This window comes from Alligator mississippiensis, chromosome 1 (genome assembly GCF_030867095.1).
Source record: "Alligator mississippiensis isolate rAllMis1 chromosome 1, rAllMis1, whole genome shotgun sequence".
Classification (NCBI taxonomy): Eukaryota; Metazoa; Chordata; order Crocodylia; family Alligatoridae; genus Alligator; species Alligator mississippiensis.
Window position 1 is genome coordinate 4,280,583 of NC_081824.1, and position 24,377 is coordinate 4,304,959.

Here is a 24,377-nt window from a genome sequence, read left to right on the forward strand (position 1 = left end):
TCATTTGCTTCTCGTCAGGCAGTCGTGGGATGCTGGGGATACGGGGGTCTCCTCTGGAGCCCTCTCGAGGGAGCGGGCTGGGTTGATGTGAGCACCCCCAAGCCACTGGCCACACTGGTCCTGCGGACCCAGGGATGGTGCTGCACCTTGGTGCCCCACTGCAGTGCTCCAGCCCAGTGAAGGCTTCAGGGCTTCTCTGCCACAGTCCAGCATCCTTTACAGTGCGTGTATGTGTGCATGCACATGTGTGTGTGTGTGCACGCGCATGTGTGTGAGTGTGCTGCTTTCCTCTGAAGCCACATGCATCCACACTCAGCCCAAGATCAGAGAGGAGAGGGGAAGCAGCAATCCCATCAGGGACAGGAGATACAAAGCATCCCAGGGGCAAACCCTGCTCCGATGCCCCTTGCAGCTGCCAGAGGATGCTCTGAGACCACGGGCAAGCCTCTGCCCCTCTCTTCCTTTTGAGCAGAGGCCTGGAGTCCCTTTGGGCTTTGTCTCCTTGCAGCTGCTGGCCCCTCCAGCCACGCCGGGCTCCTGCCCTCCACAGACTGCTGGCTCCCTTGGTGCCCAGGGCCTCGGCGCAGCTCAGCCCGGGCTCGGTTCTTTCTCATTCGCATCACACGCCGCTTGCCATGATGTCATCCCCACTGGCCCATGGGCCGCGGCCCGGGCGTGAGCAGAATAGGAGATTTCCCAGCACGCCGGGAACAAAGACATCGCTGGCCTGCCATTGCCCAGGCCTGGGGCTGAGCCGTGGATGAGGCTGTAATTAAAATGCTGTCACCCTCCTCCCCCTGCAAATTTAGATTTATAGGGACTGGAGAAGCTTTAAACAGGCAAAGTGGCTTCCCACTGGCTCCCCTCGGTAGCATGATGTCATCGGGGCCCAATCAGGAGACGGGCAGCTCCCTTTTCCAGCTCTCGCCTTCATCCAGGAGCCTGTTAAAAAGTCTAGCGGGGATGAGCTGCTGCTTGGGGGCAGGCTGGAAGGTGGAGGAGCCTTCTCAACACACACACACACACACACACACATGCATGCATGCACACATATGTGCACACAAATGTATGCAGACACGTACACACACACACATGCACACACACCCCTGCCCCATCCACCTGTACCCTAAGAGCTGTGACACTTAGGAGGGGGAAGAAGGGGTGGCACTGGCGGTGTGCGTGTGGGGTAGTAGGGAGGGAGGAACATGCGTTGTGTGTGTGCATGTGCATGCATTATGTGTGTGTGTGTGCATGCTCATGTACACATGCCTCTGTGTTTCTGTGTGTACATGACTCTGTGCGTGTGTGTGTTTGTGTGTGGGTGTGCAAGCATACATTGTGTATGCATGTGTGTGTGCACATGTACACATGCTTGTGTGCGTGTTTGTGTGTGTGCATGCATTGTGTGGTATGTGTGCATATATGTGTGCATGTCTGTGCATGTGCATGCATGTAGTGTGTGTGTGCATGCATATCTGTGCATGCCTGTGTGATTGCATGTATGCATGCATGCAGTGTGTGTGTGCGTGCCTGTTTGTTTCTGTGCATGCTTTGTGCATGCGTGCATGTGCATATGCATTGTGCGTGCACATGCACGCACGCATTGTGTGTGTGTGTGCATGTGCATGCAGTGTGTGGTGTGTGTGTGTCTGTGTGTGTACCCATGTGTGCATGCCTGTGCGTGTTTGTATGTGTGTATGCATGCATTGTGTGTTTATGCCTGTACGTGTGTGTGTGTGTGTGTGTGTGTGTGTGTACCTTCATACATGGTGGGGGGTGCATGTATGCATGTGTGCGTGTTGAGGCTTTTTCCAGCTGGGACAGATTCACATGACAAAGTTCTGTGTTGGTGACAGACCCCCATCACCACTCTCGTGTCCCCGGGCCCAGGGCCAGGCAGCCGCGTGTCCTAGGTGGTAACTCCCTGCCAGCCACACGGGCAAAGTGAGACTGGAAACCCCCTGCTTGTGCAAAGCCCAGTGGTATCCAAGAGCACCTCCCTGCTCCTGCAGTCACAGCAGAGCTGGGGCTGGGCACAAGCAGCCCCCTCACATATGTGTGGGAGGCTATCGCCGCGCTAGTGCATTGCATGGGTGTGCACAGCCCAGGGTGATGATCCTGCGTCTGCCACTGACTCCCTTCAGGACCCTGGGCGAGTCCCTGGGGTCAGATCTGCTCCCACCCCTTTGCCACCCAAAATACCGCTCAATCCTGGAAAATCAGCAAATTCCTATGGTACCGTCCTCCTCCGCCTCACTGCTGCGGGCGTCTGTGACTTCATCTGAAGGCTGCGGTGACGGTGTGTCCCCAAAGTGGAAGCACGAATGGCTGTTCAGGGTGGAGTAGCAGTACCCGTAGGCGCTTGATAAGGGACCGGACTCTGATCTGTAATCCCCCAGCTGTAAACCAGGGATGGGAAGCCTTCCTTTTTCCCACCTGGCGCGTGGGTTTATTGCCAGCCTGTCCCGCAGGGGCTGTCTCTTGCCATCTGGATGCACCGAGATTAGCAACATGCAGGGCTTGGTCTCTGCTCCGAAAAAGATTTCTTCTTCCTTTCCCCCCACCCCACCATGGAAGCGTGCCTTGAAGGCTGGGGTAGAAGCTGGCAGCTCCAGGGCAGCAGACGTTACTCGTTGCCCTCTAAAATGAGGGTGCTTTGCTTCTCGTGGCTCCAGATTGCTTCTCATCTGATTAGTTTGGACAGGGCTAATCCTGCTTCTGGCAGGGGTTGGCAAGTCCCTTCCAGCCCCGCTGCTCTAGGACTGGGGCTCGTTTCAGCTGCTGACTTACTCCCAGCCGCTCCAGGATTGGACACACGTCCCATTGACTCTGGTGCAATTTATGCTGGTTTCCTACAGAGCTGTAAATTGCCTCCAGATCCAGTGTGGACAGAGGAGCAGCTTATTCCAGGTTAGACCACTGTCTGCTATTACTAAGTGGTGGGTGGGGTGGGGGATTGTAATAGCCCGTTGGCACTGAGCCAGCGGTGACCCGGGGTGAGGGTGGACACACAGCACTTAGTTTCATAGTTTCCGAGTTGGTCGGGTAGGAAGGGACCTGAGCAGATCATCAAGTCTGACCCTGCCATGGCAGGAAAGGATGCTGGGGTCAAACGACCCCGGCAAGGTGTTCATCCAGCCTCCTCTTACAGACCCCAGGGTAGGAGCCAGCACCACTTCTCTGGGAAGTTGGGTCCAGGTCCTAGCTGCCCTGACAGTGAAGTCGCGCTGCCTGATGTCTAGTCTGAATCTTCTCTCTGTCAACTTATGGCCGTTATTCCTTGTTACTCCCGGTAGTGCTCGGGGGAACAGGGACTCTCCTATAGCCTGCTGGTCCCCCTTGGCCAGCTTATAAATGGCCACCAGGTCCCCTCTGAGCCCTGTCTTGTGGAGGCTGAACAGGTTCAGGTCCCGTCGCCTCTCCTCGTAGGGCCTGCCCTGCTGTCCCCTCACCATGCAGGTGGCCTCCTCTGGACCCTCTCCATGCTGTCCACATCCCTCCTGCAGTGCGGCGCCCAGACCTGGACGCAGGACTCCACCTGCGGCCTGACCAGTGTCGCATGGGGGGGGGAGGATCACCTCCTTGGACCTGCTCGAGATGCATCTGTGGATGCACGACAAGGTGCGGTTGGCCTTCCTGACCCCGTCCCCACACTGTCGGCCCATGTTCATTTGGGAATCAATAATGACTCCAAGATCCTTTTCTGCCTCTGCGCTGACGAGAAGGGAGTTCCCCAGCCTGTAGGTCTGCCACTGGTTCTTCCTCCCCAGGTGCAGCACCGTGCACTTGTCAGTGTTGAACCCATCCTGTTCTCATCCGCCCACCCCTGTAACCTGTCTAGGTCTGATTGCAGCCTATTCCTCCCTTCTAGCATGCCCGCTTCCCCCCACATCTTCGTGTCATCTGCGAATTTGAACAGGGTGCTTTTCACCCCCTCGTCCAAGTCTCTGATGAAGATGTTGAACAGCGCGGGTCCAAGGACCGGGCCCTGGGGGACCCCGCTGCCCACATCCCTCCAGGTCGAATAAGACCCGTCCACCACCACTCTCTGGGTGCGGCCCTCAGCCAGTTAGTGACCCATCTGACTGTGTAGGTGTCGACGCCACAGTCCCCTAATTCTTAATGAGAATGGGGTGAGAGACCGTGTCGAAGGCCTTCCTGAAGTCCAGGAAGACTACGTCCACTGCTACACCTGCATCCAAGGGCTTGGTGACCTGCTCATAGAAGGCCACCAGGTTGGTTTGACAAGACCTGCCCTAATGAACCCATGCTGGTTGCCCCTGAGCATCACCTCCCCTGCAGCCCTTCATGGACATGTGCCAGGATAATTCTTTTGAAAAGCTTCCCCAGGATCAAGGTAAGACTCACAGGCCTAGTTTCCTGGGTCCTCCTTCCTCCCTTTTTTGAAGATGGAGACCACATTGGCCCTTTTCCAGTCCTCCGGCACATCACCCGAGCGCCATGAGTGCTTGTAAAGCCATGCCAGGGGTCCTGCAATGACCCCTGCTAGTTCCTTCGGCACTTTGGGGTGGAGATCATCAAGATCTGTGGATTTGAATACATCTAGTCCCTCAGGAAGTTCCCTGACAAGGTGCTCATTAACCCTAGGCCTGGGCGTGCCTCCCACAGGGCCCTCGGGGGTGCCAGTGGGGGAGATATCCGGGTCCCTCCTCAGAAATACGGAGGCAAAGAAATGGTTGAATATGTCAGCTTTACCGTCAGGTGAGATGACCAGGTTTCCTAGCATGTCCTGCAGAGGCCCCACATTACCTGGCACCTTCTTTTGCCCCCCTACGTATTTAAAAAAGGACTTCTTGTTGTCCTTGATCTGGGTCACTAGTCCCAGTCCCATCTCTGCCTTGGCTGTCCTGACCACCCCCTACATTCCCGAGCTAACAAGGTATAGTCCTCTCTTCCAATGGGCGTATGCCTCCTTTTTCATTTGGAGACGTTCCCCGATGCTTTTGGTGAGCCATGGGGGGCCTTTGCACCCTCTTGCCCCCTTTGATTCATGTAGGGATTACTTTCCTTTGAGCTTGGAGGATTGTCTCCTTAAGGAACGACCACTCCTCCTGGACACTCAACTCCCTCCTGCTCTGGGACCTCAGTGCTTCCCCCACTAGTCTTCTTGCCTCATTGAAGTCCACCCTCTTGAAGTCCAGGGCTGCTGCCTTGCTGGAGGCTTTCGCCATCTTACGCTGGATGGTGAACTCCTGCAGGTGATGATCGCCGTCGCCCAGGTGGTCGAGCACCCACAGACCCCTCACCAGGTCATCTCCTGTGGTTAGGACCAGATCTAACAAGGCATCTCCCATGGCGGGGCTGTGCACCTCCTGGGTTAGATGGAGAACCTGTGTGAGTGGTCAGACCTGGCTGTCTGCTCCTCCCAGGAGATGTCTGGAAAGTTGAGGTCACCCATGATGACCACGTCCTTGGACCTAACTATCTCTGTGAGCTGACTTAAGAATTCCTGGTCTCGATCTCCTTGGTCGGGTGGTCTGTACTAGACCCCACCGTTACACTTAAACTGGTGTAACTTACAGTGGGGTGATTCTGGCCCTCTGGAGGGGCTTGGCCTGGCCTTGGAGTGGACCCTTTCAAAGTGAAGGGCTAAGGGACAGCCAAAATGGGGGCATGATGTTAGTGTCTAGGGTTGCTTGCAAACAAGAAACCTCGACGAGTCTATGGGCCCTTGTACACATGACGAATACTGCTGCAATGCGTTACATAGCAAACTAAAAGCATAGGATGTGTTTTACTTTGATACATAAAAAGTCGGTTAAATCGAAATACGCTGCCAAAGGTGTACGCTGTTACAAAATTTAATCATAATATGCCGCTGAATGTGTACGCTGTTACGCAATTAAATTGCTAAAAAGGGCAATTAAACCGCTAAAAGGGGCAATTTCATCACGTGTACAAGGGCCCTTTGTCACGTGTGCAAGGGCCCCGTGTGACTAAGAACCAGAGCCTGTGGTCTCCTTATTACAACTAATGAGGTCGTTAGGAGGAGTCTTGGTATAGTCTCACCAATGGTATCCTGGCAGCACCTAGACCACCCAAACTGGGGGAGTCTGATGTGACTGGTACGACTCCACCTCTGACCACCCCGATGGAGTCCAACAGGGGACACCTTAGAGACTGACTTGTTCATAGGCATCTGACGAAGCAGGTTGGTGCCTACGAAAGCTTCTGCCTGTCTGAACAAGTTAGTCTCTAAGGGGCCACTCTGCCTTAGTGAATGTTGGGTCTGTAGTTTCCAACAAAATCTTCATATCATGAAAAGCTCACAGAAGTCTTCCAACCCAAACCTGCAGCGTGACCTGAATTTTCCATGATGTATGGGCGGCAAATGACCAGCCAGGGAAAGGTGAATACAAATATTAATGATTTGTATTATTCTTTTGGCCTTAAGGCATGAGAACGGTGTGCCCCCCAACTCACGCAACCCAGTAGAGTGAAGGCAACTATCACCAAGAAGACTCCTGGACGTGTTGCTAAAAACCTCTCTGGCGACGGGCTACGCAAGTCATGAGGAGCATCAAGAGCAAGCACTGATGACGGGCCCCCCTCGAGTACTGGGGGAATTGATGCTGCATATGCCCTGAGCCATTGCGGCTACAACCATAACATCCAACACTCACCGAGGCCTGCGCTAGCCATTACATTCCTCCTCTGGGATCTCTGACCATGGAGAGAAAACAACATCACCAGGCATGGATGCATTGGAGGGTTGACATGAAGGTTGCAGCAGGGAGCAATATATATCCAAGGGTGGGTGCAAAGCAGAACCGCCGCTGGGGAAATGAAGGCGGCGATACACGGGGCTTGCCACATCCTGATGCAGCTTGGGTCTCGATGAAGAGAGGTTTCCGCGGGTTGCACAGAAGCTTTTGGAGGGCCTCCCAGGTGGGAAGTGGAGAAGGGGTCAAGCAAAGAAGGACTCTCCCATATTCACATCAAGAGCTGGAACAACCAGTGATGGCGTCTGGACCAGCAAGGAGGCAAAATAAGTGAGCAGCCAGAGCCATATGGGATACTGATGCTGAGGGGACACGGGGCAGACGGGATGTGGAAGGACACCCCTGGAAGAGCTGGTTCCCTGGAGAGAACATAGATCTGAATCTCCAGCCAAACCCTGCTGAGATGGCCACTATGTCTAGCCCAGAACAAGCAGCAATAAGGCTCGGTCTGTCCCTAAGTGGAAGGGACGGCCCCGTACGCCATGACTGGAAGCTCTCTGGGGCAGAGAGGCCTCTTCTTCCATGCTCCAAGTGCAAGGGGGGTCTTGTACTTGTCCTCTGGGCTGCGGGCTTGCTGGTGAGGGTCAGCGGTAGGGGCTGGTTTCAGGAGAAGGAAGCTTGTGTTGGTTGTTGAAAGGGGTTATGGGCACTCAGAGGCAACAGAGAGGAGGCAGGGAAAGCAGGGCTTGGTTTCCATGCCCATGCCCTGCTAGACAGCTATTAGGTATATTGCTGCAAAGGCTCCTGCCTCTGCCCCCAGCCCATCCTGGTTAACCCGACAGCCCCTTGGCCCTGCAAAATGCTGACTCCAGAGCAGACAACGTGAGCTCATCCAGGGACACGGATCGAGGTTCAGTTGTCACAGTGTGAGTGCCACACTGTACAAGCTGCCGTACGCAGGAATGGTTGGGGGGCATGTGTATATATGCGTGCACATGCTGGATGTGCATAATGTGTGTCTATGCATGCATGCACGTGTATCGGGCATGTGCACAGGTATGTGTGTGCATGCACACGTGAACACATATTGGGGAGGGATTTTGTGTAAGGGCAGGTGTGTGCACACACTTATAGGTAAGCACATGCTGAATGTATGTTTTGTGTGTGTGTGTTCATTATGCATATTCTACAGGTGTGCATACGTATATGTGTCGGGGGGTGCATACAGGCCTGTATTAGGTATGTGTAAATGTATGGACATGTGCATGTGAGCACATATTGGGTAGGTATATTGTGTGTGTGTGTGCGCGTGTGTGTGTGCGCGCGCGCATGTGCATGCAAATAGGTGAGCCCATGTTGGGTGTGTGTATTGGGTGTGTGCATGCATGTGTGAGCATGTATTCAGTATGTATATCATGTGTACGTGCACATCATGTCCATAAGCTTGTGTGTGGATAAGCATATGTGTATATCCATGAGCACGTGTGTACAAGTGTATCGATAAGCAGGTATGTGTATCCATGAGACTGTGGGTTAATAAGTATGTATACACAGCCATGAGCGTGTGTGTGTACACACATGTGCCTATATGAATGTGTGTATATCCATGAGCATGTGTGTATACACATGTGTGTCTGTAAGCATGTGTGTGTATCCAGGAGCACAGAGGATAATAAACAGGTGTGTATATCCATGAGCATGTGTGTGTACATGTGTGGGCCTATATGCATGTGTGTATATCCGTGAGCACATTTGTGTATACACGTGTCTATAAGCATGTGTGTGTACCCATGAGCATGTGGATTAATAAGCATGTGTGTACATCTGTGTGCCTATAAGCACATGTGTATATCCATGAGCATATGTGTGTATCTATGGGCATATGTGCACACGTGTGTGCCTATAAGCATCCATGAGCACATGCCTACACATATGTGTCTAAAGCCTACCTGTGTGTACCTGTGAGCATGCATGTGTAGACAAGCATACATGCAAGTATCCATGAGGATGCATGTGCGTGGGTGTGTGCAAGCAAAGAAGTTCATTTGCACTGGTGCCGAGATTCTCAATCAGGGCCCCGTGAGAGCCTGGTCAGGCTGCCCGGCGTGCCACGGAAGATCAGCAAGCACCTGCACAGGGCTCACAAGCTAAACCCAGAGATTTCCCACAGGAGTCCAACATGTCCAACCCCCCCTGCCCTGCTGGGGGCTGGCTGAGCGCTTTGCAACGGAACAATAGCTCTAGCATGGTTCTGGGGTCAAAAACCCCGTGAAAGCTCAGAGGTGGCATTTTCCAAGGGGGTCACAGAGCCAAACGGAGGCATGCACCTTTGCATGCACTTTTGCATGCCCCTTACCTCATGCAACAGGCATGTGCGGGCTCTCTGTTGAATGCAACAGGCCTGTGCCCAATGCTCATCCGTGGGCACCCCAGCCCCGGGTGCCAAAGCAAGGCCGCAGGCTCCCCCTGCCCAGAGCCTGCCGAGGGCACCCCCACGCCCACCCCTGCTCTCCGATTCCTTTGTTCTCCCAGGGCCTGGCCCTTCCTGCTACTCATTTGTCTCCCGCTGAGCACGTTGTCTCCAGCACAAAGCCCCATGGACCGGCGCTGACGGGAAGGAGTGATGGATGAGGCTGAGCGAAGCACCGCAGAGCGCAGGGTGGCGCTGGGCAGGATCTCCCTGTTTGCATCTCTCCCCGCTGGTGCCCCCTGGGCCCTGCCCTGTGGTCTAATGCATGCCCACTGGACCCAGTGCCCCCAGCCCAGCAGTGCCCCTTGGTCCTGGATTCAGCAGAGCTCTGCCCTCCTGCTCTGGAGCAGTCCCCAGACATGTGCAGCAGCTGAGCATCACACGCAGTATTGCTGGCTGGGGGTGAACACCCCTGCTTTGCCCTCTATCTCCCAGGCAGCTGGCAGGGCTCAGATGGACCCAATCTGGGCTCTACATGGATGAATCCACACCCCCCAGCCCCCCCATTCCCATCTCCCTGCCCCCTGTGATTGCAGCCTTGTGGCCAGTGGTTTAACGATGGAGTCCAGCATGTGCCGGTCATTAAACCCCGCTTTCCTGCCAGGTCCCCTGCATGTCCGAACAGAGACATCGACTGCATCCTTCATGCCTTGCTTGGCATGTCCCTGCCCCGCAACCCCTCCCCCCAATAACCGGAGCAATCACCAGGGTCAATAAACACAAGCATATGCAAATGAGACGAATTAACCAGACACTTTATTTGTGGAGCGGTGGGCAAGCCATCAGCAGATCCTTTGTCTGCCTGTAGCAGAGAGACCATCATCCAAGGCCCAGCCCCTGTAGCCTGCCAAGTAAGGGAGTGTCTTTAAATTATAGCTTCTCTCACAACAGGAATGACCTGGGGGTGCAGAGATGCACCTGCATGTGCAGGGCTGCTCCTTCACCTGTACGGGGCCTATATGACCCATGGTGGTGCAAACACTTGCCCAGGAAGGGGGAGACTGGGGCAAGGCGTGCGGGGATTCAGACCCACCTCTGCCCGAGTGTTACCCGAGCCTGGACCCCAGACCCCGAAGGGTGGACGGGTCCTTGAGCATTGTCTCGCCCAGCCCCTGCCCAGATGTCCTGACTCAGCCCAGATGCATGCCTGCCCAGCTTCAATTGAAATAGCCGTCTGGGGTCCCCTCCCTTCCTGAGTTTGTACAGCGCCTAGCACAGTAGGGCCCATATGAGATTTTAGGGCCTGTGGTAAGAAGATTCCCCTCCTGCTACCAACTTTGCCTAGAATTAAACCCCTCTCTTGCCTTTGCTGTGCTGCACCGGAGCTCCCCGAGTCAGCTAAGCAGAAATCCCAGGACCTCAACGGGACCAGAGGTGACGGCCGAGCCGGGCAAGCACAGTCAAGGACAGCCGGTCACATCGGCTCAGCAGGCACTTCTACCCACCGCCCTGGGGCTGGTTTGAAAAGTGCACCAAGTTTCACCAGGGAGGTCTCATATAGGAGATGCAGGGGACTGTCTACACTAGGGCAGCGGAGGTGGTAAGCCCCACCCACTCTATTGGTGGGCGGAGCAAGAGCAGGAAGGCGGGGCTTATTTCTTCAGGGGTACCGCTAGAGACTGGTACCAGGGTGCTCAGTGCCTTGGAGAATCCAGTTGCCATTTAGGCGCCCATGTGGGAGATGGCATGGGCCAGGGTCTCCCAGTTGCCCCCCTCTCCCAGTTATGCCAGCAGAGAATTTGGCCCATGCTGCTGCCACAGATTCGGCACCATGGGGCTGGGTCCTAGCCCATCGACCAGGCATATTGCCCATGGGTGAGGTCTTCCCCCCGCCCCTACTCCAGCCCTGGAAATCCATCCCCACCTCTATGACCCCAACCCGGGGCAGCAGCGAGGGGCCTGCCCGCCCCGATGTCACCTGCAGGGTGGAATAGGGGGGCACCGGAGTCCAGTGACATGGATCAGCCTCTGGAGCAATTCTCCCCTCTGGTTTTGGAGCAAATCTCCCCGTCTCTTGTGCCAGGGAGAGCAGGAGGGGCACCGATCCATGCAGGTGCACCGGGGCGGGCGGGTTCTGATCCCAGCACGGCGAGGCCCCGATCCTGGCTCCGTCGCCGCTGCAATATCAATACCAACCGTAGCCAGGGCGAGGGCTGCCTTCCCCAGACCCGGACCCTCTCTTTTCCTCCCTCCAGCCCTCGCTGTTTCCATCCACCTTTGCTTTCCCCTGCTCTTTCTCGCTCCAGACCCTGGCCTGAAAATAGCTCCTTTGTGTGACATCATCCCTCCCGTTACCTGGCTTTACAAGGAGTTACTCAGGCAATCCCTGCTCCCCGAAAAGATGCTGGCCAATCGGCTTGCAGCCCCGGCTCGGCCAATCAGCCGCCTCAGAGGTGATGTCATGGTGAGAGCCTGGCAGTGGGCTTGATGCTGGGACCAGTTCTTAGCAGCATTAAATGAGCGGGTAGGGCTGGGAGCGGCAGCCGGGCGCTGGATTTGAGGGTAAGTCGCCCAGCCATCCCCAGGGAGCTGCAGGGCGAAGGGATGGAGGAGGGTGGGAGATGGCTGCAGAGGCCCAGCTGCAGGAGCCCGACACTGGGGGAGCTTAGGAGGACAGGTGCTTGGGTAACGAGGCAGCAGGAGGGGCTGGTTTCATGGACCTGCACCCTTTGGTCCCACGAGTTTGGGGAGAGGACGACCCGTGCCCCTCTGGCCCTGGGCACCCCCATCCTCTCTGCCCCTCCGTCAGGACGTCTGCACTCCCCCAGGGCTTGGCTTGGCTGCCCCAGTGCAGCCCCGGGCCCAGGGACCTGTAGCAGCTGGAGGGGTCCAACACCGAGACTCTCCAAGGCTCGCCCCACCCCGGGACACGCACCTCCAGGAAATCCCAACGCCCCAGCTGGCTGGGAGCTTGCGAGAGCAGGTGCGGTGCCGCCCCGGCGAGCCGACTCCCGCCATGTGCTGTCACGCTGGCTGTCTAGCCGCAGCCCGGCGCGTGGCTTTCTCCGGGGGTCTCTGCCTTGCTCTGTCTCCCACTGCCTCGTAGCTGCCCCCTCTCTCTATGCCACGAGCCACGCGTCTGCTCCTGCCTTCCTCTGGGTTCTCCCTCTCTGCCGTCCTCTGCCTTTCAGCTCAGGTTGGGGGGATTTTTCTCTCTCTTCTTGTTCTTACTTTGGTGGAGAAATAATATTGATCGCCTGTGTTCATGCAGGGGGGTGGACCAGAGGACGCTGAAGTCCATTCTATCTATCTATCTATCTATCTATCTATCTATCTATCTATCTATCTATCTATCTATCTATCACCTCTAATTATCTCTTTATCTGCCCTACTACATCCTTTCTTTCTTTCTTTCTTTCTTTTTTGCTTGCTTGCTTTCTCTTTCCTCATGTCCACTTTTTCTAATGCTCTCTTTATCTATCCTAATGCACACCTTATGTCTGTCTAGCTAGCTACTCTTAAATGCCCCAGCTGTCTATCACTGTCCTATCTGTCTCTCTCTCTCTCTTCCTCAGTTGCTTTCTCTCCACCTGAGTTGCACGGCGAGACTCTTTCTCTCCCCACCCAGTCCTTCTTTTCTCCAAACTTTCCTCTCTCTGCCTCCACCCTCCTTCCCTCCCCCGCCCCACAAGAGATGCCCCGGGCCCGATCCTGCTCTCTCGCACCCTGGTGTCAAGACAGAGTACACATCTAGTCCAGCCCCTGCCTGAGGGGTCGGGCTGCAGCTGGGCTGTACGGGAATACACCCGGGGGCAGGATCAAGCCAACGGAAGGGGGATCAGGATGGGCAGGGATCGCTGCCTGCCTGCCACACCTAAGCTGGTGTGCCCCGGGTCTCGCCCATGCCTACCTACCCCTTCCACCCACCCCACACTCCAGTGGGGTCAGGCAGGTCCCTCCCAGCCCTCCATCCTCAGCAGGCTGCCATGCGGGGTCTGGGGGGTGCAAAAGGGGGGATCCCAGGGAGACCTTCGGGAACAGAGCCGGAGGCTGCATGGAGAGGGGCACCAGCCCGCACCCCGCCGGGGCTGGGCAAGGCTTCCAAGGGGCTGCAAGTGCGGGACGGAGACAGGAAGGCCAGGAGAAGCCTTCGCTGGGTCCTGAATGAGCGAGGCAGAGGCGCGCATCGATCTGGGGAGGGCGGAGGTCCCCCCCAGCCAGAGACAGGCGCGGAGTGAGATCACTGCCAGGCGCGCGCAGCTCCTCATTGTTCAAGCCCGATGAGCTCATGCGGCATTATGCAAGGCCGCCGTCTGCGAAGCCGCGCTCCGGGGTAGGCCTCGGCAGCTGGGCTTGTCCTGCCAGGGCGTGGGGCTTCCAGCGGGGGATCGCTGCCCTGCGCCCTGCCAAGCATGGCTCGGGGGGCAGCCCCCATGCTGGGTGCTTCTCCCCTCGCCTGGGCATCGCCATCTCTGTCCTACACTGTGAATGTGTGTATGCACATGTGCATGTGCATGCACATGTGTGTTCAAGTGTGCGTGTATGTGTGTGTGAATGTGTATGCACATGTGCATGTGTGTATGTGTGTGCACGCGTGTTTGTGTGTACATGTGTATGTGCATGTGTGCGTGCATGTGTGCATGAGTGTGTATGCACATGCATATGTGTGTACATGTGTTCACATACATTTGAGTGTGTGCGAATGTGTGTATGCGTTAGAGTGTGTGCATGTGTGAGTGTGTATACACATGTGTATACATGTGTGTGCAGAAGTGTGGTTGAGTGTGCATGTGTATGCATGTGTGCATGTGTGTACATGCATGCACATGTGTGTTTGAGTGTGCACGCATGTGCACATATATGTGTGCATGCGTACGTGTTTGTGTGAGCTCATGTGCATTTGTGTGTGCATATGTTTGTGTGTGCATGTGTATTCATGTGAGTGCATGTGCACATGTGTGCATATGTGGTCATGTATGTCCATGTGCACACATGTATCTGCACATGTGTGCATGCATGTGTGCATGGGCACACTTATGCATGTGTATATGTGTTTCTGGATGTACATGTGTGTGCATGTGCTTATGTGTGTGTATATGCACATATGGGTGCGTATGTCTTTGTGTGTACATATGTGTGAGAGCAGGTGTGCGTGTGCATGTGTGTGCATGTGTTTGTGTGCACATGTGCATACACATGTGTGCCTGTGTGTTCATGTGTGTGCAAGTGTACATGTGTGCATGTGTGTGAGTGTCCATGCATGTGTGTTCGTGTCCACGTGTGCGTGTGTGCTCGCACACCTGGAGAGACTGCCCCCCCGGAAGGATCCCCGAGCTGCCGCGGGGTCTGCAGTGATGTGGGCGCCTGCAGCCCGTAGCTCAGGCTGCCGCACGCGGGACAGCGAGGGCCGCGGGTCTCTCCTGCGCTGCGCCGAGGGCCCGCGGGTAGCTGGGAAGCACTCCCCAGAGGAGCTGCGTACCGCGGCACAGCACCGGGTCCCCCCGAGGGAGCCCGTGGCCACCACGGCCGGAGTTCGTGCAAGGCTTCAGCCCAGCAGGGACATGCACTTAACACTCAGGTCCAAACTGCTTGCAGGGCTCATGGGACAGCCTGGTTCCCCTGCCTCGCTGCTCTGCGCACCTAGGCCATGCCCCTGGAAGCCCCCCAGTTATGGGCTCATCCAGCCTAGCCCGCCTTGACTTCCCCTGCCCCGGCAAGGGGAGGGGGTGATGGCGTGCGGCCTCCCCATGATGCTTATTGGCACCAGCCTCAGCCCCTCTCCCAGCTGGAGGAGACAATGGGCCCGTTGTCCCTGCGCACAGCCAAGTGGCCGTGCCAGGCTGTGCCTCCTGCAGCCCGGTGCCCTCTGCTACCGGGGCTGGCGCTGGCATCGGATGCTGCTGCCGTCCCGTGGACCGTGCCCTCATCTCCACTGCCACCCCCGCCCCCAGACTCAGGGCTGCGTCTCACCCCTCTGCCCCCACTCCAGCTATCCTCAGGGTCCCAGTAAAACACACCCGCATGGGGTATGGGGCAGGGCCTGCCTGCAGTGCGGGCTCTGGATATGGGTGAATCCCAGTTAGGGGCTGAGCTGCAGGCAAGTCCAGCTCAGCCCTAGCCCCGGCCAGGCAGAGAGTGGTCTCTGGGACCCCCAGGGTTCAAAGCTCTGGCCCTGCCTATGCCACTGACTTCCAATGGGGCCTTCCCCTGTTTCTTAATCTCTCCGTGCCTCGGTTTCCCCGCTTGGAACCAGCCATTTACCCTGCTCTGTGAGCATCACCCAGTGGTGCTGCCTGTCTGCCGTGAAACGGCGGCAGTCTCTAGGGCTCCCAATCAACTAGAGGTCCTCGGCGTGCCCTGCACAACATATAATAACCTCCTGCCCCAAACAGCCAGCCATGGAAAACAGCCAGTCAGCTATTGTAGTCCCAGCATCCCCTCTGGATGCCATTGCATCCATTTCATGGAGCGGGTAGACTGAGGCAAAGTGAGGTGCCCCGTGCCAGAGAGAAAAGTCAGTGGCAGAGGTGATCCTAGAGGCCTGTAGCATGAGCATTTGTGTGTCATGAGGCAGAATGACCCACCTGGGGATTTGTGCTCTGAACCCACCCTGGAAGAGCTGAGTTCGAGGGTCACAACAGAGCCTCGCGATGGATTATTGTTGCTGGGAGCAATCAGTCTGCCCCTTTGCCAGTGAACAACCCCCACGGTGGGGGCTGATTAGCAAGCTCAGGTATCACCCTCACCCACCCAGGGAGCACCTTGCAGCAGGGGCATGAAGCCCTGAGGACCTGGCTAGCTAAGCAGCGCCTACCTCAGCCCCCCAGGGCCAGCCCCGCTGCACAAAGGGCAAGCGATGTCAGGGCTGGGATGGATGAAAGCAGGGTCCGGGGCTGAAACAAGGGCAGGGCAGGGCTGGGACAAGACATTGAATGACCCTAGCTGGGGTGAGCGGGCCTGGTCTCTGCTACCTCTCTGACCCCAGGCGAATTGCTTAGGGTGGCATTTTGCAGCCCCGTGGACTCGGTTTTGGAAGTCGATGGGGGTTTTGCTCCGAGGAGGTTGGGCGAGGGGGTCGGGTCAGGGGCACAGCAGGGTCTGAAGCCCCTGCCCTTCTCTAACTCGGGTTTCCCGTGGACAGCAGAGGAGATGGGGCCGCGAGTCACAAGGCAGCGATTCCCCCAGGGAAGGGCTCTGCAGCTAGGCAGAGCATCGCTATTCTTAAGCCCTCTTTTCGGGGCCGTCTCCTAGGAGAAGGCCAGGGATCAATGCCAGCCAAGCGAAATGGGCTGCGAAGGCAGCCACAGGCTCCAGGGGAGATGGATGTGATTAGCCATCTGGAATCGGGGACACCGGGAAAGCACTGAAGTGCCGTGCTTCCCCGGCTCGGCTCCGGGTGACCCACTTAGAGCGGCTGGCGCGGATACGCCCCATGTAGTCGCAGCCCAGGGCTCGCATCGGCGGAGAGCCCCGGGCAGCTGGTAGGGAGATCTCGCTCACGGGAGGCAGAGGGGAGCAGGGGCTTTCCCAGAGACGATCAGTAAGGGGGTGCAGAAGAGCTGCCCAGGCACCGGTCGAGTTGCAGCATCACATCTTGGCCTTGGAAGCAGCCCCCTTCCAGCTGCAGGCGAAGAGCTGGCGCTGAGAAGGGGGTCAGGGAGCATGTTTTGATGCAGAGCGGGGTGTTGGCTAGCTGCAGTGTGTGTGGCTGGGTCAGTGAATGTACCACGGTATCCCTGTGTGCATGTGCATGCACGCACGCAGATGTTTGTGGGTGTGGGTACGGATGTGAGTGTGGGTGATGCATCCACGAAGGGCCTTGCTTCCAGGTGCTGGCTTCTAAGTGAGCCTGCCTGCACGTGTGCACGCGTGTCTGAATTAGCGTGTTTTGTACACGCGTTGGCATGCTTCATCCCCCCCATGTATCCGGTGTGGCAGGGTCCATTGTGGGTGCATCGTGTCTGTGGTTGGTGCAACGGGGTGTATGTAACCCCTTGTGCCCATGGCTGTCCTGTGCCCCCGGGTGCCAGCGTGCTTTGCATTCCTAGGGGCAAGTGGGCCAAGCCAAAGTGAAAGGTGCCGGGGCTGCGGGGGCCGTGTGAGAGCTGTGATCCTTACACGGGATCTGCTGGAAGACCTCCAACCTGGGTGGGACTCTCCTGCCCCCTCTGTGCCCCGTGGCATCCCCCGAGAAGGCTGGACCCACGTGCTAACCACCTCTCCTGTTTGTTTCTCCAGACCCCAAGGATCCTTCCTGCTGCGCTTGATTCCTGGACCGTGAGAGACACCCCGCCAGCACCATGACTCTGGCTGGTACGACTGCCCCATCACCCCATCCCAAGCTCCCTGCCCACCTCGTCCATCTCCCCCCCCACAGCATCTCCCACCCTTTGTCCCCATACCACAGCAAAAGCAACCCTCTGAAAGAGATGGGGAAAGGAAACGAGTGGATCTCACAGGCAGCCAACTCTCGCACTTCCACTGGGGGGAAACTGAGGCATGGAGTGGAAAAGAGTGACCGGTGCCCTGGGAAGAACCAGGTGTCCCATGATCCTTTGCATTCAGAGCAGTGTCAAGAGAAGTCTTGGGCACTGTGATGCGGTCACAGCCTTGCCCCGATCTCTGTGGGCAGCCCTAGGGATGGGCATCGCCCTGCAGAGCGTGCAGTGACCCCAGCAGGAGACAGCACGGGGGCACCGGTGTCCCCAGGTTTGAGTCTTCCTTCTGCCACTGCATCACGCCATGGTCTGTAGCAAGGCACCACATCTTTCCATGCCTCAGTTTCCCTCCAGCAGCAGTGTGAGAGCTGGCTGCCTGTGAGATCCCAGGGCTGGAAGGGAATAGTGGGGAACAGCGGGTGCAAAATGGGTGTTACAGGCAATCACTGGTCCAAGGAAGCCCCTGGATCACCTCTCCAGCCCCAAGTACCAGGCATGGCACTGGACCCACCACCACCTCCTGACAACGTGCCATAGGTAAAAGCAGTGGGGAGCAAGCCCTGCTGCTGTTTCATCCCCTGAGGACAGGACAGGAGGGTGCACCAGGGTCCCACGCCGTGCCCTCCACCCCAGAGACAGCTGCATTCTGCATGGCCCGTGGAGCCAGGCCCCCCACCTGCACCCCAGCCCCTTCCAGCCGCGGTGCTTCCCCTGCCCTAACGCCGACCTTGCATCTCCTCTCGGCCTCTCCACAGCCTACAAGGAGAAGATGAAGGAGCTGCCCCTCGTCTCGCTGTTCTGCTCCTGCTTCCTGTCAGACCCCTTGAACAAGCCGGCGTATAAATACGAAGGTGAGCTCCCGGCCCGCAGCCCCTGCACCGTCCAGCACTGCGGGGACACGGGGGAGCCCAGTCCAGCTGACCTGCTCAAGAGCCTGCCCGGGGCTCTGCTGTCCTGAGCTCTCACCTGTCCCGGGTCATGGAGGTGGGGATTAGAAGAGGCTCCAGGGATCGCTGTCAGGACCCAGTGCTGGCATCAGTGAGAGCGTCGGGATCGCGGCACGAGAAGGGTTAAATTCCCCAGTCTTAGAGCAGGGGTGGCTGGGAGCTCCCTGGACTAATAAGGAGGACACAGACTGGACATCAGCTAGAGCAGGCGCACGTGGAAAGCAGCCTTTGCTCCCAAATGCATGCATACGTCCGGTCCAATGCCTCCGGCACCACAAGCCCCGACCCCCTCCCCTAAAGCAGAGTCTCCACTACCAGGCAGCAATAGTAGGCTATTGCCCTTTCTGCACACCAGCTCCTTCAGCCAGCGATCACCCCCTTTGCCAGGAGCATATCCATGTGTTTGGTCCTAGCTGCTATCAGTACCCTAGCAGTTGCCTCAAGCCCTTTCCTTTCCTGGCCGTTAATTAACCCGCATCACTATGGAGACGAGTAGCTTAGCACAGGTTTGAGGAAAAAAACCACCCACTGGTCATTTCCCAGGACTAGGAACAGCCTCTAGCAGAGACGAGGATGATTCAGGTCGTCCATCCTCCTGCTTCAGGTTGCAGATGACACCAGGAGGGGCCGGGAAGGAACTGCCCTTCCCCTCACCCCTGGACTATCAGACGGGTCCAGTCCATGATGCTCCCTGGATGGGATTTGGATAATAAAACGGGGCAGGAACCTGATCTTGCCCAGCTCTGGGCGCTGTGCTGGCATCCGACTCCAGCCAGTGATTAATACCGTATATTCTCACATACAACACCCCCCAAATAAGGCCCACGCCTTGATTTTGGGAAAGGAGAATGAAGGAAAAAAAGAGGTTTTTCCAAAGTCATGGCCACATGCAGAAAAGAGCTGCAGGACTGTGACAGTGGGAGAAGAGAGGACAGGACTAGCTAAATTGCAAAGTCTTCAGCAAAACTGTGGAAAGCCTGGCTGGATTGGTGGAACATCATGGCCATGAAAAGGGAGAGTGGGTCATTAACACCTACAGAGTGAAGAGCAATTAGCAGGAACCAGGTAGATTCTCACCAGCCACAAAGTCAATCGACTCCCTGGATAGAAATGCTGCTGTTGCTCTTCTGAGCAGAAAGAAAATCTGCCTCCCCGCTTAAGGCATGCACCCCAATTTTGGAAGGCTAATGTTTGGGGGGAGGAAGCGTGTGTGGTATGCAGGCAAATACGGTAAGAGCCTGGGTGCTGCCTCCCTGCCGGCAGGGGAGGAAGCGATGCAGAGCACAGACCGTGGGAGTTTCCAGGCCATTGGTGGAGCTATATTTTTAGGAAGACACAATTAGCTAAATGATACAGGGTGACTCACGACAGCTGAGCCAGTCGAGCCGCGCAGCCCCCGGGTGCGCCCAACCCCTGCCGCCAGCTGCGGTGGCACTGAACGCTGCCGTTCATTCATTGGCATTCAGCCTTAGGTTGATTTGAGGGTCCCCTGAGCCTAAAGGGAGGTTTTGGGGGGCCATGAATATATCAGAGCATGTAAGAGAGAGCAAGAGGGGTATGAGTAGGAAGGAGAGGGGTAAGGGTACGGAGACTGGTTGTGCACAGGCCTTGGGAAACAACGTGAGCATGAGTGCACCCACATGGGCAAACTGAGTGTGTAAGTAGGTGTGAACGCATGTCATGGGCTGAAGGCATGTGAGTGTGCACAGAGCTGGCCTTAGGGAAAATGGTGACCTGGGTGAGCTTGTATTTTAGTGCCCCCCTGCAAGGCAGAGGCATTGCTGCAGGCCGAGACAGGAGGGGTGCAGAGTTGCATGGTGCACCACGTGGGCAGACTGGATCAGGTGCCACCCTGCCCACACGTGCCCGTCCCGGCTCCTGAGCACAGCTAGAGGTCAAGGGTGGGCTGGGCATCGCTCCTCCTGCCTGGGGCAGGGATCAACCAGACTGGGGTGGGAGGAGAGCACTGCTGTGCATGTGGGCTGCTTACACGTGTGTGTGCATGTGTGTGCACACATGGGTATAAGTGGATGCTGTGGGGGGCTGAGAGTGCCTCAGCAGGTAGATGAGAATTGAGGTGGGGCCGAGCATGCCAGTAGCATGCATGTGTGTGCACGCATATCCCTGAGCGTGCAAGCACATGTGAATGCATGTTGGGGGCTGAGAGCATGGATGCACATGTGAATCAATGCTAGGAATGACTGGGCAAAGCAATGTGGAGATACCATGTAGAGGATGGGAGCAAATGTGTGTGTGTGCATGTGTGTGTGTGCGTGCACACGCATGGGAGTATGAGGGTGAGGGGATGCTAAGGTGGGAGGGCAAATGAGTGTGTGCAAGTGGACTTCAGTGTGAGCAGAAGCAGGGTTGTGGTTGTGAGTGGGTGTGAGTACAATCACTAGGCTGTGGGTGGGTGTGCAGGAGCTGGAGGCTATGGTGGTGAGTGGGTGTGAGTACAATCACCAGGCTGTGGGTGGGTGTGCAGAAGCTGGAGGCTGTGGTGGTGAGTGGGTGTGAGTACAATCACCAGGCTGTGGGTGGGTTTGAGAAGAAGCTGGGAGCTGTGTGGGTGTGACTGGGTGTGCATGCAGGAGCGTGCGAGTGGTAATCCCCTTCTCCCCCCAGCAGACACCGTCGACCTCACCTGGTGCGTCATCTCGGACATGGAGGTCATCGAGCTGAACAAGCGCACCTCGGGCCAGTCCTTCGAGGTCATCCTCAAGCCCCCGTCCTTCGACGGGATCCCTGAGTTCAACGCCTCCCTGCCCCGGCGGCGCGACCCCTCCCTGGAGGAGATCCAGAAGAAGCTGGAGGCCGCGGAGGAGCGGCGAAAGGTAGGATACGCCGTGTCCCTTACTCCGTTGGCCAAGGGCGTTGGGGAAGACCGAGGGAAACACTATGTGTAGGGGCTGCAGCGGGTCCTGTCCAGGGCACAAGTGCAAAGGATTTGGGGATGCCTCTGAAGCATCCCGCATGAGAGGGAGTGAACATGGTCTTCTTCTATGTCTGGTCCTGCGAATGGTACCGAAGTGCAGCACAGCCAGGGGTGGGCACCGTCCACTGCCCTTAGAGCTGCTCCAAGGCTGCTAATCCAGTCCCCGAGGGTTGCCAGAAGAAGGCATGGGAGAAGGGGAATTTGGAGGGTTTCTCCTAGGTCACAGCCTAAACCGAGATGCGGCTTCAACACAGAGGCCAGAGCTAGTTCCCCCCGGAGAGGCTGGGGAAGAAGCACACATGGTATTTGATCTGGGCTCCAGATCTAAGCTTGGGACAATCTGCTCCAACAGAGTCAGGGCTTAGCTAGCTCTCTCAGATGTCCTGAAAGGAGGGAACTGTCTTACATGGGCTAGCTCAGACGAGCAAGCAATGCTTGTCTGGTCCTCACCACTGGGCTCTGAGCAGAGCCGTCGTCCCCAGATCATATTCTTACAAACCCTTTGGGTCTGGAGGTCCATGCAAGAGGTGATGAAGGCCTCTGGCTGCGAATATGGCTGGTCTTAGCATGGACTGGCATAGCAGCCACCGCCTTGGCCATGGCCAAGGTCAACCGAGCGGGTTAGGCTCTACGCCTTGACGTAAAGCCGTGCGTGTGAGGGGGCAGCTGTGCATCGGAGGAATGGGCGCACAGCTAGTGACGCGGGCAGGGCATGTCCGGCTCCACCAACTTGCCCCGTTTGCTTTGCCGATGCAGTACCAGGAAGCGGAGCTCTTGAAGCACCTGGCGGAGAAGCGGGAGCACGAGCGGGAGGTCATCCAGAAGGCCATCGAGGAGAACAACAACTTCATCAAGATGGCCAAGGAGAAGCTGGCGCAGAAGATGGAGTCCAACAAAGAGAACCGGGAGGCTCACTTAGCGGCCATGCTGGAGCGCCTGCAGGAGAAGGTGAGCTTGGAGAGTTCAAGGGACGTGTCCCAGACAGAGCGAAACCCCGGGATCCGCCCCAAGCCCAGCCCCCTGTCAGGCCTGTCCCCCCTCCGAGCCAACGTGGATCTCTGCTAGCCTATTTTTAATGTCAAGGGAGCCAGCTGCAGCTTCTGGCTTTGTTTTGGGGGCTGCGTTGCATGACAAACGGGGCCGCCCAGGGCCCGCGCGTAATGGTTAGGTGTCAGATAATCTCACGGATAATCACAGGCTGGGCTGGAGCGTGGGGAAGGGGAGCCTGACTCCCTTTGTTATAATGGCACAGATTGGGGGGTCTCTGCTGGCAGCTGCCTTTGCACCGTGCTTGCTGCTTCCCTCTGCCTGCTAATCACCCCCGTCTGGTGTGAGCTAATTACCCCCTTCACCCCGAAGGAGAAATGATATCGACTCTGTGCTCTCCCTCCCTTCCTTACCCCCACCTCATGCCTGGGAGGGAGACTCCAGGGCCTCGAATCCCACCGCCAGGGTGGCTGTCTCTGCAAACCGCCTTGCAAGCGGCTCCACGGGACACGCGGGCACGTGTCCCACCTCCGTGGCTTGTCCCGGATCAGTGCCATAGCACAGCTAGGGATGCACGCCAAGCCCACGGAGGCTACCCCGGAGGGGCCCTGCACCACCCCTCTCCCATGGGGCTGGGTCTACACCCTCCCACCATTTTTAGGCTTCTTATCTCTCCCCGCGCCCCCCACGCACCCACTAATTACCCTTCTCCCAACACCTTCCCCAGCCTCAGCCTCATATCGGCGACAAAGAGCCGGAGAGCGTGAAGATCTGCCTTCGCCCTGCTCCCCTGGCAGCTTCCAGTCCATGCCTCCATGCCAGCCCCCAAAACACCAGCCTGAAGAAGGGTGCTTGTACCCAAAAACTTGCAAAGAAGAATTTGTGCCAGCTATTTGAGTTGATATCAGATTGACCTTGTCGGCCCAAAAAGGACAGCCACGCTTAATAGCAGCCCCGAGGCGATCCCTCGGGCTTCCTTTCCGAGTCGACCCGGCTCTGCAAAGCCCGTCCGTGGGCGAGAGCTGAAGCCCGCCGCCCTAACCTCTTTCCCCCCCACACTTTTAGGACAAACACGCGGAAGAGGTGCGGAAAAACAAGGAGCTCAAGGAAGAGGCCTCGAGGTAAAGAGGCCAGGACGGCGGTGCTTGGGACTGACAGCTCCGGGGAAGCGATGGCTGCCTCCGCGCGAGGCTGAGTGACGAAGGGAAAACGTTCCTCTGCTTTCTTTGTTTGTGAATGTAAAGAATTGACCAGTGAAGCCATCCTATTTGTTTCGGGGGCGGGCGGGAGCGGGGAAGAGAGGCGAGGGAGGGGTGCATTTATCGGGAGACACGCCGGCTTAGGGGCGTCCGTCTGAAATCCGCTCCGGGGTCTCATTTTTTCCTTCCACCCCATCAGCGTCCGGCCAAGCGTCCAAGGGAACCGCGGCACGAGGGAGCGGACGGTCGGGGGAGGCGACAAGACGGGGGCGGGATGGGGACGGGGGTGGCGCGTCGTGCGCGTGGCGTGGATTTGGTGAGCAGGACCGAGCAGAGCGGGCGCCGCGCGCGCTCTCTGTAATCGTGGGCAGGGAAGCCGTCTCTCGGGGTGTGTGTAGCCTTTTCTTCTCCTCTGTGTTTGCCATGAACGTTGCTCATCAATATAAACGAAACATCTTCTCTTGGTGTCGCTTTCTTATTCTTCCTCCCGCCGCTGGACGCCGGGCCTGGTCCTGTTTGCCTTCGGGCGTCCCAGAGCCTCTTGCAGGATTTTGGAGAAGCGGTTCAGCCCGGCGGGGTAGCTCTCCCACCTTTGTCTCCCAGGGAAGAAAACACTAAACTATCACTTGCTTTATCCGGCTGGAGGAGATGCGGGAGGTGGGGCCGTTCCTCCAAATGGGTGAAGGAAGCCCCTGAGACCTCCCCAGCCATGAGTGGGGTTTTCCCCCCCTATCCTGAGAGATAATCTTCTGAGGAACGGTAACCAGAGTGCTTTTTT

General features: G+C 57.1%; 1 protein-coding gene across 4 annotated transcripts; it reads left to right on the top strand.

Annotated features, from left to right (window-relative positions):
* Positions 1-11,564: 11,564 nt before the first annotated feature.
* Positions 11,565-24,058, top strand: STMN4 (stathmin 4). 4 transcript variants are annotated; one of them, XM_006274659.3, is made up of 6 exons: positions 11,565-11,655; positions 17,332-17,406; positions 18,287-18,382; positions 21,104-21,312; positions 22,170-22,361; positions 23,466-24,058. In XM_006274659.3, the coding sequence occupies exons 2-6, from the start codon at positions 17,394-17,396 to the stop codon at positions 23,523-23,525; spliced, it is 570 nt and encodes a 189-aa protein (XP_006274721.1). In that variant the 5' UTR covers positions 11,565-11,655; positions 17,332-17,393; the 3' UTR covers positions 23,526-24,058. The 4 variants fall into 4 exon arrangements, with proteins under 4 accessions (XP_006274721.1, XP_019338353.1, XP_059584089.1 ...); XM_019482808.2 differs by having other exon boundaries at positions 21,107-21,312; XM_059728106.1 differs by lacking the exon at positions 23,466-24,058 and adding an exon at positions 23,128-23,456.
* Positions 24,059-24,377: the final 319 nt, after the last annotated feature.